Below are 16,045 nucleotides of genomic sequence, written 5' to 3' on the forward strand. Positions count from 1 at the left end.
CGTGGATATCCTGGATGGAATGTATCTTCATATTTTGACCTGCAACCAGCTGTCAAACTATTGATGGCCGAGCCTCGTACTTCGAAATCGAAATGCTTTCCGTTAGTTCATCGCTTATCATGTGTCGGGTGACGTGGAGCCTGGCAGAAATAAACTTCTTAAATGGGTGGTTGTGGTCCACGTGGCAGGAGTAACCATCAAAAGATCACCTTACCGTCGAACGTTGAGTCTCGCACGGCACACAGTACGGCGTGAACTATCGGCCACATACAATTTACGATAAACTCACCAAATGCGATGAATTCCGTGGCCTTGGCTTTCTCTATCGGGACGTCCGATGCAACGGCAGAACGCCCTTCTGTGCACACGTCGCGCATTTCTGATCATTTTTGAGTCCGCGTGGATAAATATACGAAATCAATGTTCATATACACTTTTGAAGCATGCTCGAATGCCATCAAGGATTATTAATGTGGAGAAGCTCAATTTTCCATGAGCTTGCCCCTCACGAGCGAATCACGCTGAGCCATGCTGGACCTTGAGTACGTTTAAACAATGTTCAACAATGCGACAGGATGGTTGGGTTAACTCCACCACATGGTTTGGAGAAGTTCAGCCTTCTGGTCTGCCCCAGCTGTCCACCAGGCTAATTCAAGACGTAGCATTTGTGTGCCCAGATATTGGCATACCGAGCCTGCTCCATGTTAACATGCCGGTCGGGGTTTCCTGGAGCATGTACAATTTTGGTGGCTAACCACTTTACCTCTATTTAATGTCCCGAGGAATTAGGTGACATTCTAATGAACTAAGTGATCTTTGCCAATGAGAATTTTTGCCGGGCCGATATATGTTCCAGGCTCTGTAGAAAACCCCAATTCAGCATCCCGCCCGATTTTTTCAATACCACTTCCTGCCTCCTTGGATGGCTTCTGAGTGACGCGCATAGTGCCGTTCATCTAAAAAATTGGAGCCTGTGGATGTGTTTCTTTCGACTGTATTTGGGGCATTGTTCTACACGAAGCGCCTCGCCGATGGGGCTGCAATTACGCGATAATTGTAGCTCCAGCCGAACAGGTTGTAAGAGATGGGGATTCGGTGGTAAGTTTCTGTATAGTGAACTTCGGGTCCTGCTCTATTCAGGTTCACAATCCTGGTTCGAGCGTCCGCTTCACGCGAAGTCTGAAGATTAGCCACTTTGGTAAGACACTGAGAGCTTTTCCTTGTCGTCGTCTGAGCTGAAATCTCTCTCACCTGTCGTTGACAACACTGGCGAATTTTCGATATCCCTCTTGTTGAGTCCGAGGCTGTTGGATATTATCGGACAAGGAGGATTTGCTACTTCCATTTTGCCTCTTGATTTAATATCCGGGTCCTTGTGATACATCAGGTGGCATAGTAGCTTGAGACAGTCTTTAAAGAGGACAAATAGAGACGGCTGAAGATTCATTTTTGAAGTGAGCACAGAATTTACTTCAAGGCCAAGTCAAAGCTTTCCTGACAGGACGGGATGCAGCGAACTGAAAGTGCTCGATTCTGATTGGTCAATTTTTTTACTATTTAGAATAGCTCCTCGTGGCCTGTAGCCGCTTCCCGACGGATCCGCCCGGCCGGCGTAGTCTTCGTTTATCCATATCCTCTCACCTGAGAACACCCATTGAAGTGCGGGGGTAAATATCCAACCGAAAACCAGTTTTTGAATTGCTATGCACCTTTTTGCTCCAAAGCGGTGTTCGACTACTGGGTTAGAGTAGCCTTAGTGTAATTCAATGATGCTGATGACACCGTGCCAATTTGGCCACGTTGTTTCTGCTCGTTTGGGAAGAAAAACCCTTTCTTGATTCACCGCAATTGAGTGCCGAATACCTCCGGAGCTGATATCTCGACCACTTGCAGTTGGCTTCCGCACGTCAGACACTAGCGGAGACCATCAGTCATAATTCTGACAGACCAGGACCACATCTTCACACTTATAGAAGCGTTCAACCGGCGATCCAACAATCGAGTCTCCTAGAAGAACGTGACGTGTGCAGATAGAGTCGTGAAGTGTCTCGGATGAACTTCCAACCCTGGTCGATGAGAACTTCGAATCTGTAGGTGACATCCAGGAATTTTCTCCCCACCAAATACCTCGCGTATGTTTTGCCGGGAGACGAAGAGTCTTCACTTGTGCGTCTGATTTTCTGGGTCATCCTCCCGTCAGTGTGGCGGGCAAGATATATAGGCCATTTGACGGTGAGACGTCCACAATGCTTCGAAATCACATAGTCCTTATTCATTCTTCCTTGTCTCACGACTATATTGGCAAAACCGTTACGTACATTGTTCGCCCCATCTTTGCGCATAGGAATTTTACCCCGGGAGGTGGTTATCATCGAGGTAGATTGGTGGTTAGGGCGCAAGCCTACCGACCTGAAGGTCCGTGGTCAAGTCAAACCTCTGGATCTCCACTCTCCGTTTCTATGATTTGGTAACTTGACATTATCTCCGCTCCGGTACTTTTTTCCGATGACATGAGTGTTAGAAACAGGAAGGGCCTTACAGTTTAATATTCGCTACCAATGTATGGAACTAGCGGTAAAGCAACCTGAGGACTATATCACTTATGTCGGTAGAGTCAACCTCGAATGCGAACATTTCAAGTTGTCTACCATGATTGAAGACCAGTTCAGCTGTCTTATTTTAATGTGTAGTCTTCATTCGCATTCAGACAGTGATATCAGGGCGAGACTTTGAACAGGAACAAACTCCCGATATAACGCTGCAGTCCATTACTGATGAGTGCCAGCACCTTCCAACTATTCAAGACGACACGGCCATGATAGAGTGACGCTTATCCAACTCTTCTCTCAACATTGCCAAGACGACATCGAGGCAACCTCCCCTGGTGACAAATTCGAACGGAGGAAAGCTCCCTTCAGAATGCTGGAAATGCGGTGAATGGCATTTTGTGGGACTGTCCGTATGAAAAGCACAAATGTTCAGTGTGAAATCGAGTGGGCACAAGGAAAGTCAGTGCCGGGCGCGGAAATTTAACCAAAGACGCAGCCGAACCTTTAGGTCACGAAGCAGACGGAGCCAATCAAATCCCCGTTTTAACGCAGTACTTGCAACATTTGATAACCAGATCGATGCTTGTTGCAAGTACGTTACAATCAAAGCAAACGGAAGCACGATTCGATAGCAGCTCGATACGGCTTCCGATATTACGTATATGCAAATGTTATCTTCCTTTACGTTTGGGACACCTGACCCATTCGATCAAAAGAAACTTGAACGTCTTCAGACGTTTGGACACCGGTCTTCCGATGGCATAGCAAGTGTTAACTAAACACAGCCGGGTTATATTCACTGTTATATGGGTAGTTTTCACTTTACAGTGAATAGTTTTCACTTTCTGGCTTCATGGGGGCACAGAAGGCACACTAATGGACGCTTATCCACACATAGAGCACAGAGCGACAGACAAACAACCAGGCGGTCTGACTAAGATGTGACGGTAAGCTCGCCAGTGGGATCAACTAAGCGTCATGTCCCGTAGGGTTTCCTGCCACAAACGAGGAGGTTCACGCGCTCCCCCCCAGTAGGTGCAAAGATCCTACGAAGCTCAAGTCGGCAACGCACCTTTTCATTTCGCGTTCCATGTCTTGGCCAGTGCAAACTTTCGCCATCGAGCGTTCGGAGTGGAACACATGTTTACTTTTCCTAGACAGGTCGAGCCAACCAACCTGACCCGGCAAACTCGATCTGCCGCTCGAGGGGACTCGGCTCGTCCAGTACTCACGGATAGTTCCATCATCTACATGCTTCTTCCTATTAATGCCCACAACGTTAGAAAGACATCGGTAGCAAGTACCTGAAAAAGTCCGTCTACGTGTCTGGCAGACCAAGTGTCATTGCCATAGATTAAGACTGCTCTTAATTGTTTTGTATATACGACTCTAGCCTGGGTGATGTTTCATTGCTAACTCCAAAGCTGACGCAAGTTGGCAGGTATTACTAGTGCACTAGAGCTGTTTACATTATATTCGTCTATCACCTTGCGGTCACGGCTTATGCACCCGCCAAGATAAGTGAACCTACAAACAAAACCAGTTCTGAAGAAGCATCGGGGGGTGGAAAATTCCGAAGTAAAAATTGACGCTTTGCAGACCGGATATCGGGGCGAGATGGCTCAGTGGTTAGAGCGCGAATCTACTGACCGGAGGGTCCGTGCTTCGAATCCGACCTACGCCTCTCAGCTTCCCCTGTCTATGCTTGGGCAACCTGGCAGTATCCCAGTCCTCTCGCTTCCTTCGGTCTTCATGGCAGCCGAACGACTTTCGATACTGGAACAAAGGATCACGTCCGACTTTTTATTTATAGTAGTTTATGCAGATAGATTATCGTCAAATGATAATAAACGAAGTCTACCAGTCCTCCCGACACCATTGGAGATCACAGCTTATGGTGGCCAGCGGCAGAATTGAACAAAAACGGGAAAGGACACGCTCCTGGTGAACCTGACGATGTGGGGAGATCTTCTGAGTAGGTCACTGTAAACCCCAACACAGTCAAAAATAGAAAAAATTGGACGAAAAATATCCACACATTACAGGGGCATCCCTTGTGGGCCAAGCAGATATGAGCGAGCCAAGCTATGAACAGATTCGATGGCCCCTTTGAAGTCGAGATAACGCCACAATTGACCGGCAGCACGCGTCATGTAGTGCGATGTGGTTAACACACCACTTCTTCGTTGTCCCGCGTGATGAGACCAGACGTTAGCTGTTACTCAGGCTACTTGCCTTGTTCCAACTGCATTAAGGCTCATACATCTATGATTGGAGCAGTCACTTCGAGTACTTTTTGTGACTGAAGACCCAATGACTGAATGGTCTCGTTTCATTGGAACAGATTCTTAAATTATTTTAGACAACCTGATCAAGACAGCATCGGCTTTTGTAAGGCCCAGTGGCCCAACAGCGCTTCAAGGCAGATAGTTTTATTGGTACTTCAGAAACTGAATGGGAATCCAAACTCAGGACTCGAGCAGACAAGCAAGCGAACAACTAAATTGTCACCCAAAGTGCTCAGCCTGGTGGTCAAGACACTGGTCTTTTTATGTATTGTGTATGGTTGCCCTACCGACACCAGGTTTTTCTGTCCGGTTTTTTGTATCAAGTGGAAAAGTCTCCGGACGATCCCAGGCACATTAGCTTCCTCCATTTCCAGAGCCCTCTGACTTCACCAGGTTTCTATATACGCATACAAACTATGCTTGAGCTGACGTCTAACAGCTCTTTTGGCTGGATTTTGTGGAAGAGATACGACATCGGGGAATGGTGAGTGACAGTTGCTGTTCTGATATCCAGTGGTTATTTGGTGGACCTCCAGAGATACCATATTCTGAGTTGGTGCTACTCTCGTCCCATTTACTAGTGACGTTTGAGGATGCGGCTCTACATTTTGACAGAATTACTTAACTTGCGGCCAACTTAGGTGTCTAAACAATGAGTTCTTTCCTTAGGCTTGCAGCGTATGAGAGCCTGATATAAATCGGTTTGAGTGGTTCTCAAAAGTCGACAATCAAGAACAACTTCAACATTGGGTGGTACTGGCTGCGTGGTCAATCTGACCTCACGTTGTTCACAAGTAGGGGGACGTCAGGTTGTGTACTGGCGCCTATTGCATCAGAATCCGACACTGATGGAAAACAACTTCTGATGGGTGTGAAGCTGTAAAATACTACCACAATTGCCTCTTTGTCTTGGAACCAAGCTCGACAGACCATGGGTTTACGCATCCGATGAAGTTTTGCATCGAGGTCGCCAGTGGCTAGGATAACACTTGATGACAGAAGAGTGGCTAGATCCTGATAAAAATTATCCTTGACTGAATCTGGGTCACTTACTGCGTGTGCAGAAACTGCAGATGAGGGGCGAATATTACTTCAGTTATGGCGAGTTCTGATATGAGGTGACAATCACACAACGCTAATGCGGTCATTTGCGAGGATCCAACCGATTTAGGAAGTCCCAGCTTGGGGATCGAGCTATGCCAATAACGGCATTATGCTCTGCAGTAGTTGCAGAATCGCTCGAAGTTGGTAGGCCGTTGCGCCTAGAAAGCGAAGCTGCCGGTATTTCGACTACTGTAGGTCGATCGATATGGTGTCGAGAGTACGCCCGTAGCAGCTTGGTAATCGACTCGCTTCAGAGTTCGTACACTGAAAATGACGACAAAAACAGGAGGACGGATTGTGAGAAGTGGGCGCCAAACGGCATACATGATCGATGACGTGCTATCAGCTACTCATCTGACATACCTGTCGCTTGGACCTACAGAACAGTGGTCGTCAAGTGGGAGGGAGTTAAGAGATAATACTGAAGAACGCTGGGTGTCTGCATTAGCCCGATTTCATCAGCCCATCGGGTTGTATGCATCAAGTGAGGCGACCCTGCTGATGGTACCGCGCGGTGGCCGGTGTGGCATTCCTACAGACCGTTGTTGTGTATGGGCTGGGATATTTCCTGAGCTCTGTCTGAGACCTACGCTACTGCAAGCAACACCGGCTCAAAATATGCGGGGACGCCGCCACTGCCTCTCCTGCATAGATGGACTCAATCCGCGACATCCAAGGAAACTGCTCATTTTCATCCAAGACATAAGAGAAGTGGAGTAAATTTGAGGAACGTATTCTGATGGCTAGAGGCACGTATTCTTTTGTTTACCTGGTTTTTCGTACCAAACATATGTAGAATCGGTTTGTCCCTTCACATGCATCGGTCGAAGAGTCAGGTGTGGCGTCCGGTTCCTTTCAGCACAAGCAGTCCACTGTAGAATCTGTACAACACGCTGGTTTACCTGATTATTTTCACTATTTATTCAATGGTGGAAAAATATACTCTTCCTCACTCTATCTTATTTAGGTTGCTTGTGAGCTCAGTCTTGTGCTTTTATGGACGCATCAGACAACATATCTCTCTTGAGCGTGGTGCGGTCATATTGAGTGAGATGAAAAGCAGCCTGATGTATTTGGAATCGGCGACCAGTTTGACGTGCATCGATGAACCTGACGGCTGCATTCTTAGTTCTCGGTTTCTTGCAGAATTTTTAAGCACACTGTACGACTCTTCTCACTCTTGGGTATGTACGAATCTCTGTGCGCTTATGTTGCCCCAGCCTTCCCATTCAATTCTCACGCTTCAAAAACTTAATGACGCGCTAAGGAGGCGAACACCAAGCGCTTATTTCAAGTTCTCTGGTGGACACGAATCAGTAACTTTTTTGTGTGATAATGATGCCCTTCTAGTTATTGAGTCTTTCTCCTGTGACAAAATGGCCACAAAAGGCTGGCTGGAGTTTTCACTGTTGGCTTTCTTTGGATGATAGTGAACCAGGTGCGCAATCACTCTATTGGTAAGAATTGGCGAATTGCTTCTTGACACTTTCGGAAGTTTCCAGACCACAGAAGATTTGGGTTTCAACGCCCATCTCGAAGATAAGCACTTGGTGCTCACGACCATTCGCACTCAGGGTAAAGGTTTCCAACACCGAGTTCGGGCTAACTTAGAAGCTACAGAGGTTTGTCCCCGGGATATATTCGCTCATATTTTTTAGTGGTACATGCTGACGATCGTGTACGTGTACAGTCGTTGGGGTCGGGGAGAAATACAAGTGTACATAAACGGGGCTTTGCAGTCTTCTGTGGAACTTTCATGGTACATTGGGTCAGATCATGTAAGTTTTAGTCGTTTCTTGTTGTTATTTTCTTCATTTCATTTCTCTCATATCTGTGTAGCAGATGCGTTGTTGAGATGGCACACTGTATTTTCTGAACAGCGTCGTCTCACAAACTTGTTCCACTTCTCCTACGGTTTCAGAGCTTGAGCAACACGCACTGACGTCAAAATATGGAAACACATCGGGATCGCACAATCCATGTTAGCTCTTTAGGTCTACTCAATTTGCTGACGGAGTGTGCGAATGGCTGCATTACTTCCACCATTTTTTTATCACACACAAGTGGACTGTAGAGGATCCTAGAACCGGGAGTCAGTTCATTGTGAAAGGTATACACCAAAACCGAAAAAGACACGTAAAGTTGCATAAAACTTTAGGTCGAGCTGAATAGCAACGGATTCGGTGTCTGTGTTGATTAAGGAAGATGACATGTTGGCGAGTCTCCGAGACAGTCGGCTCCTGAATAAAGAAAGAGGAGTTTTGGCTTGCATCGAATTATATTAAAGGACTGCTCGACTAAATGGGAAGATAAAATAAGCCCTTGTAAACATGTGTGAACAATTATTGGGGTTCATGTTTCTCGTGGTCCTCATCCAGTGCCGGGACGACTGGGTGTCTGCTTCCAAACTTATAACTCTGCTTGGTCCTATTAGTGTATGTTAAATCCAGCTGCACCACACATCTGGTCTCCCAACTACGTTTCTTGACTAATTGAATCTACTGACCGACCAGTTCGTCCCTATGTTCTTCCTGTTGGTGGCCAAACGCCGAGTTTTTGCTTACCTTTTATTCGCCGTATCTGTGCTTCCGATCCCTAAAGCATATCGGCAGCGTGATGTTGCATTGGTGCACAACGGTGTACGTTTCGAGAGCGTTTGATCGTTTATGGCATACGAGTTCACTCGCCTGCATAACCTCCACTTTCTTTCAGTCCACTTGCAAGATCGCCTTGACGGCGTCGTCTCTTTCCAGATTTGTGATGAACTTGTGCATAGCATAATAAATGTCTGCCTTGTGAGTCTCACCGATTAGGATTCGTCCGCCGCGCAACCTTTGGCCTGCCCAAATACCTACGTCTCTGCATTCGTTCACCCATCAACGTCCAGTCTTGTTCTCGTCGTCAGCTTAATCTTACCCACAATCTCTGACATGTCGTTTCTGGGTCTAAGGTGCTTCCATATTCTTTCGGTTGTTCCTTCTCAAGTTAGCTATCGCTTTTTCTCGCTCCTTCGACTACACCTCAAAATCATTCACACGTCTAACCGGCCTCTTCACTTCTGGAGGTCCACCTCAAGCAGCAACACGAAGCTGTTTTCTTCCCGCTTGGAACATCTAAGCTCCGAAACGCCTTTCCCTGCTTTCTCCGCTCACTGTAACTTCCAGTTATCAGGTCTATGGTTAAAGGTTAACTATGCACACCTTTCTACCTCTACGACTCTCGTTCTTTCAATCTCTGTCCTTGTTGTAAATGCCCCGGTGTCTCTATTTTTGTTATGTCGTCGTTTTTACAGGACCTCACTTATTGTTATCATCATCCTGCACAACGATGATTTAATAGTGATGTCTGGCTGCCATATAATCATGAAGATAGGAGCTCTAGTAAAGAGTGGTAAAAGGGACAGGCGAAGGCATCTAAAAAATAACGCAGTTGCCTAGGGAAAGTGGGATGGAAAAAGGTGCCTTCATTTTGCAATAAACAAATTCGAGAGAAACTTAACGTACCAGCCAACAAAAGTAAAGTTTAGCCTTGCAGTCCTTGTAAAAAGCTGCCAAACGGTCACCTTAAATTTTTTACCATGTGCAAATAGAGTCTTGTGGATTCTAGCCGGGGAAGTTCGAATATCCTTCAGCGCTCTGTTTACATTGCCACGTCATAGATTGTCGCCGTCACTCATTGGTCAAAAAGAGTTTAAAGTAGAGAGTTCATCTTTTCCCGACCGTGGGTTCTCTCTTCCCTTGTAACCTATCCCAGCAGTCTTTTACCATCTGGTCGCCTCAGTTAACGTAAGGCCTCTATGGGCTACGAATCATCAACAATAAAGCCGAGTTCATAGCGGTCGTTAGTGGTCCCGTGGAACTCCCAACCCCCGTTACCTACACAGCTTCGACCATTATTCTGAATTTCCGGGGAAAAAGCGAAATAACTGCACGCATTAGCAGTTTTAGAACATCATTCCCGGAAGGTATGAAAATATGAGCTAAGAGCCAAACAAGAGATCCTCTAAAACTCATATTGGGGGGCTACCACTTGTCCAACGCTGACTTTCGGATATGAAGTCTACTGTGTGCGGATTGAAGATAGTCGATAATTCAAAGTATTCGATTACCAGTGTCACAGACGAATCCTCAGTGGGAGTGGTAGATAAGGTGTCGAACGATGCTTGGATGTTCAAGGAAGTTTAGCCTCATTCGTCAACGCCGGGTTTAGTAACGTCGAGTTATTAAAAGACCAGCTGAAGACTATCGCGCCCCTCCTTCCCCCCACCGTTTCTCGGTTTGTGCATTCTGTGCAACTGATACTGACTCACATAGCCGTAGTGGATGGCCATGGAAAACTGAAGTAACAAAATATTGCGCTATATCTGCCACGCAAGCGAATAGCACACTGGCGTCACATAGTTTAATTCAGTTATTTTGGGTTTTCATGGAACAGTTAAGTTCTATTCGTTGTCTTGTGCAGTAACATTGATCACCTTAGTGGCTTTGAACTTAATCCACACAGGCATCCGGTCTGTAGACATTGTTCGCTATTGTGAGTAAAATTGTAGAAACGTTGATTAGGCTGGACCGGTCGATTTTATCATGGAATTCGCGTTCTATAGTTTCCGATGAGTGCAACTATTCAGAACGAATAACCTCTTTGATTTGTACCACCTAACAACCAGTAGCGAATTGACAATATCAGTGGTACTGTGATAAAACTGTGAAAAACTATTGCAAACAGAAAATGTGGCCGCTACAGGTACACCGCCGTAGAGAGGAAGACAATTCAGATTAATTTGAAAGGTTAACACATCAAAGAAACAGACAGCTGTGTCTGGTCTGGAAGGTCCTAAATTTGGTAGGTAATGTAGTAGCAACCAAAACTTTAAAAAAACAGGATAAACTGACGGTTCTCTTCAGATCTTTTCACACTGTGCCGTGTTTGCCCATTTGTTTGATCTGAAGGTGTTATTTTCTGTAATAGAAAACTAGCTCCATACTTGGCACTATTTATTTCGATTTTGATAACTGGCTACTGGAACTTATTCAGCCGTGACAGTCCCCAATGATCAATTCGTTTAATCCGAGTAGCAATGCAACTGAGGTCAGAAGTCTTGGGATAATGATATCTTTTTGAAGCCAAACTATTGCTCAACATGACTTTGGATCCTTGTTATATTGTGGCCTGCTTGGTCGATGGGCTGCATTAAGTTTTTGGTTAGGAACGCCGTATGCTCCGGATGAAAAACCTGCAAAAAGTTCCAAAGCACGATGTTCTATCGGTGGTTCTTCCACTGCAACCAAGTGTCCCTCATTTCGCGGTCGGCTGTCGTCGGTGATGGGGTTCAGCGTGGCGTTGTCGCAAGAACAGGTGGAGTCAATCTTCGCGCTTGGTGTAGAATATCAGGTACTTTCTTCTATTAGTTGACTATTAGTTGACTCTTATCGCGTCAGTCCTGGATGGAAAGGGTTGTATGGTTTCCAAGTAGAGTTTCCTGTTTCCTTTGGTCACTTCACACTTGTTCCTTTAGCTCGATATCAGTTTTCTGATTGTCATCTCTGTTTATTGGGTAACAGGGGGCAATTTAGTCTTTGATATTTTGACGGACAAAGCGGAATTCGGAGGTTCTCGATGACTTATGTAGAAAATAAACATTCGCTTTGAGGGGATCTGACCTTCCTTACGTTCGGTCGGTGTTCCTGTTTTTCTGGCGTGATCTTATTTCAACTGTTGACTAACGCCTAAGATCACTGCAGTTGGAGGCTAGGTTGTAGTGATGGTCCGTGAGTTGTTCGCTGCGCCTGGCAGTTTGATTGTAAAGACCTCATCACCAGTCGAGGTCACCCACATTGGTGATGAAAATTTTGCAAGCAAATAGTCCGGCTCACCAAGTCCACTACCATGGTTGCAACCTGAGCCACCAACATTACTCTCAAAGATATACTAACGGGAAATATTCACGGTAGACCAGCCTTGGACCATCCGGATGCTCGGGTCTTAGCATGAAAATGTGGTAGATGGAAGGTGGGATTGCCGACAACGGACAACCGCACCCCCACCCACAACGCACCCTGACCGCAACTTGTGATGAAACGTCCGCAATCAAATCACCCAACCCAGTGAACAAATCAACAGTCTAAATTATCGCTGTCACTGAGTGAGTCAACAAGATCGATAGTGGGGTGGAATGTCGAAATACATGTCGGCTACTGTTTTAAGTATTCAATTTTAGATGATTGCACTACATATTGCACCTGATTCACCGTTTACTGAATTTGTTTTCATCCATAGCGGTATCCATCAGCTATATGTCTGTCTCTACTTTGCACCCTTTCATCCCGGTGATTTTCTGAATGAGTCAATTCTCTGGTCGATCACGTTGGTACACACGGATGAGTCTTGTTACTAACCGCCTGTTCAAACGTGTCCTTTAATGGATGCATTGTTCCGAGCATCACACAGCTTGCTTGCAGCATTCAGTGTCTGAACGGCCGGCTAAACACCATGTGTCAGCAGGTTGTCCTCTCTATTCATAAGTAACTGACTAGATACGCAGGTAGCTACATGGTTTCCGATAATTAGGCAAACCAACGCGCCCCATGATCGCTGTGATTTTTATACAGTAGTCACTGCTCTTGTTATGTCCTTCACAAACGCACTTTAGCTTTACTGCCACATAAATCGTCGTTCAGCTGTAACACCCTTCCGGTGCCCAGCTGCCATGCTACGCGAAGGAAGCACGAGGGCTAGGATACTGCCGGGTCGCCCAAGCCTAGGCAGGGGAAGTCGAGAGGCAGAGGTCAGGTTCGAACCACGGACCTTCCGGTCAGTAAATTCGTGCTCTAACCACTTGAGCCATCTCGCCTTTCTGCCTCTCAACTTCCCCTGTCTAGGCTTGGGCAACTGGCAGTATCCCAGCCCCCATGCTTCCTTCTGGTGGCATGGCAGCTAGTTACCAAATGGGTGATATGGCTGAACGCTTCCCTTTCCTGAGGATTCCTTATTTTGTACGACTCGCTTATTCCGAAGGGGGGGACGAGATGGATCAAGTGTTTAGAGCGCGAATTTACTGACCGGAAGGTCCGTGGTTCGAACCCGACTTCTGCCTCTCGACTTCCCCTGTCTAGGCTTGGGCGAACTGGGAGTACCCCAGCCCACGTGCCTCCTTCGTGCGGCACGGCAGCTAGGCACCGAAAGGGTGCTACGGCTTTTATTCTGAACTAAAAAAATGTAAGTCGTCACAGGCACGTATTGGGCTATTCTTGACATCCTCATTGTTCTACTCCGTAGGATATCGTGGTGAAATTTTTCACCAATATTTTCGTCCAGCTAACTGTAAATCTTAACACTAACTGCACGACGTTCATGTTAACCAGTTCAGAGGGTTATCCGCTGCGTCACGTGTTTATTTTCTATTGTCTACAGGGTCTATTTCAGTTTGAAAGCGAATGTATTCGAGACCTATCAGAGCAACATCGCAAGTTGATCTATGGTACTGGCAACCTACACAGCAGTCTTATGTTTGCGTATCTTCCTTCGGCTCGAGAACAAAACTTGTGTCTGAATCGTGCACCTAAATGTCCCGAAGTGTTCGCTCACAGCTCTCATGCAGTCATGCACGGAGTAAGTCTCAGTACTCGGTTGCACTGGTGCATTTTTCTGTCATCCCACACGAATTTCTAGAAGACCTTGCATTATATCATCATCCTTCTTACTTTCAGCATTCTACTGTCTAAATAAGTTTTGAACCTTTCTGTTAAACTGCTCCATTTCCAGCAGGGTCTAGGAAGAAGCAGTGGTCTGTTTTTATGTTTGATAAGCTTGACAATAACCCTTGTCATCAGCATGGAATCGGTTTCACTTTGGCACACAAGTATGGAATTTATTGTTGACAAAGCCTTGCTAGTAAGAAGTAAAAAAAGAGGGCAGATAACGGATGAAACAATTCAAATCAGGTTTAGCCTCGCCTACTCAGTTGGACAATTTCAAGAGAGACTAGCGACAAGAACGATAATCAACTTCGAAATGTTTCGGCTCTTCGCCAAAACGCATAGTTCTCGTGGACCCCATACTGTGGGTTGGATCGCACGAACGTCAATCAGACCTTCCGTCGTACCAGGATTCTGTCAACCGGAGCTTTCCATTGAAAACGCGGTAGACAATAACTTGGCATATTTAGCACGTGAAAGCATCCGATCGATGCACTATTTCCGGTTGACATTAGTGTGACGTACACTTATCTGCGGGGTACCACCGGAATTCACTACACTTTATTCGGTTGAGCCGGAGATATCTCTGTAGTTAAGGTGCGAACTTGAACGGAAGGTTCGTGATTCGAACCCAACTGCGGCATCTTGACTGCTACCATCTGGTCTTGGGCAACCCGCCACTACCTCAGCCCTCATGCCTCCCTTTGTTGACACGGCAGCTAGCCACCGAAAGGGTAACACAGCTGAACGACTAACTTGTTTTATTATTTTATTCGGTTGTTTCTAAGGGTTGACTATGCAGCGCTTACTCCAGTATGTCTGAACTCCCCGTCGACGTCACTACTTGCTCATTACCCGAGCCGGAAAATTCTTATCCAATCCCAAACTACATCCCAGTGGTTGTTCCAATTTGTAACTAAATTGAAATCAGCTATTTTGTGCGCAATATTGATCGTTATTTGTGCTTTGTTGAGTGATTGAGTGCTGCAGTGGTGCATGCGTTTCTCATCGATATCGTAAGTTTGTCATTTGGTTTAAGTAGACTATGCAGCTTTATAAAGGATGCGATGGCAAGGATCGCCGAATCAGTTCAGTTTTATTGTGCTGACTCATACGTCTACTGATTGAGCATATAAGCGCTTGGCGATGGGTTGCGACCTTGGTAGCTCGGTAGTTGGTTGCGATCGGGTCAACAGCTACCTGCTAATGGACACTTGTTGTCAACTCACTTGGTGACTGAGATGACGATATTTCGTGCGTAGTTGAGTCAGTGTTACTAAAAGGCGTATCGTTTGTGAACATAGAATGAATACATCTGGTCGTTATTTGGATTGAGTAATTCACCGTTTTGACACCACATGAACTTCAAAGTGACAACTCGGTTTGCATATACAGCGGTCCTCCCAACTTGTCATCCCTGAACAAGGGCCCTTTTTCAGCTTCCTCCCAATCCCACTGACTATTTTAAGGCTACTACTGTAGATGAAATTCCAAACCCTTCAGAGGAACAGGAGAATTTCGGCTGCCACGTTAGCCACGGTTTCTTCCAGGAGCCCTTCCTGTCAGAAATCAGGAAACGCGAATAGTACCTAAGCTGATAATTGACTTATGTGCAGCCAAGGTTAACTCTTTTGGTTACTTCTAATGTGCATCCATTCCATCGACTGGAGCTTGACAACCGAATTTACCGTACAGAATGGTTTTCCCCATGGTTTTTTTGTAATGTAACTTCCCATAGGTGCCAAGTTGGTACGGTTGTTGTTATCAACTGTAAGTGTACTTCAGTGTACTGATCAGCCGATTCGCTAGACGACTACTCAATTACCTGGTTGCTAACTCAACTGCACAAGTCCGTGTCCTTGGTTGAGCGCGTCATAAAAAATGAGTTATTCCAGTCCCTCAAAAGTGAAGTGAAAATTGTTCATCTCTTCCCAAGGGGCATCATGGGATACTACTGAAGTAATGCAAGGCTATGTTTGGGCTTCAATAGTTCCGGGCAATTGACGGTAAATGCGTACATCGTGTGCATATATATATATATATATATATATATATATATATATAATCGTTGAGGTCTTCTGGAGCACACTTGCTGGTTTTGTAATCGCGTTCCTGTGCTTCTTGTTCGCACTGATGGGCTTGTTCATATCACCCCATTCGTTAATCCCTACCCCATCAGAATGTGGAAGCTGTTTTGAAGACAACCGTCCATTCAGCATTTCACAGTCTTGGAGGAGTGGAAGCATTGTATCCTTTGTTCGAACTCATTGACCTTCCACTGTCTCATGATTCGGAAAAGCCATCTTCCCATCATCACAATCGCTCCGATGAAAAGATTATGAATTCTGTAGCACCTTTAACCGTCGAAACTGAAGATTCGTTTACGTAAGTTCCTTGCAACCCCCCCCCC

The 16,045-nt window shown here is 45.8% G+C and overlaps 1 protein-coding gene across 1 annotated transcript in view; it reads left to right on the forward strand.

Moving 5' to 3' along the window:
- Positions 1-6,908: 6,908 nt before the first annotated feature.
- Positions 6,909-16,045, forward strand: part of T265_12542 (hypothetical protein) — a gene marked incomplete at both ends in the record, with an annotated part of 63,399 nt that continues 54,262 nt past the window's right edge. The window contains 5 exon segments of the mRNA XM_009164266.1: positions 6,909-7,125; positions 7,600-7,719; positions 11,231-11,332; positions 13,352-13,549; positions 15,815-16,020. Of these exon segments, the coding sequence (XP_009162530.1) occupies positions 6,994-7,125; positions 7,600-7,719; positions 11,231-11,332; positions 13,352-13,549; positions 15,815-16,020 (758 nt within the window).

This window comes from Opisthorchis viverrini (genome assembly GCF_000715545.1).
Source record: "Opisthorchis viverrini unplaced genomic scaffold opera_v5_4, whole genome shotgun sequence".
NCBI lineage: Eukaryota > Metazoa > Platyhelminthes > Trematoda > Opisthorchiida > Opisthorchiidae > Opisthorchis > Opisthorchis viverrini.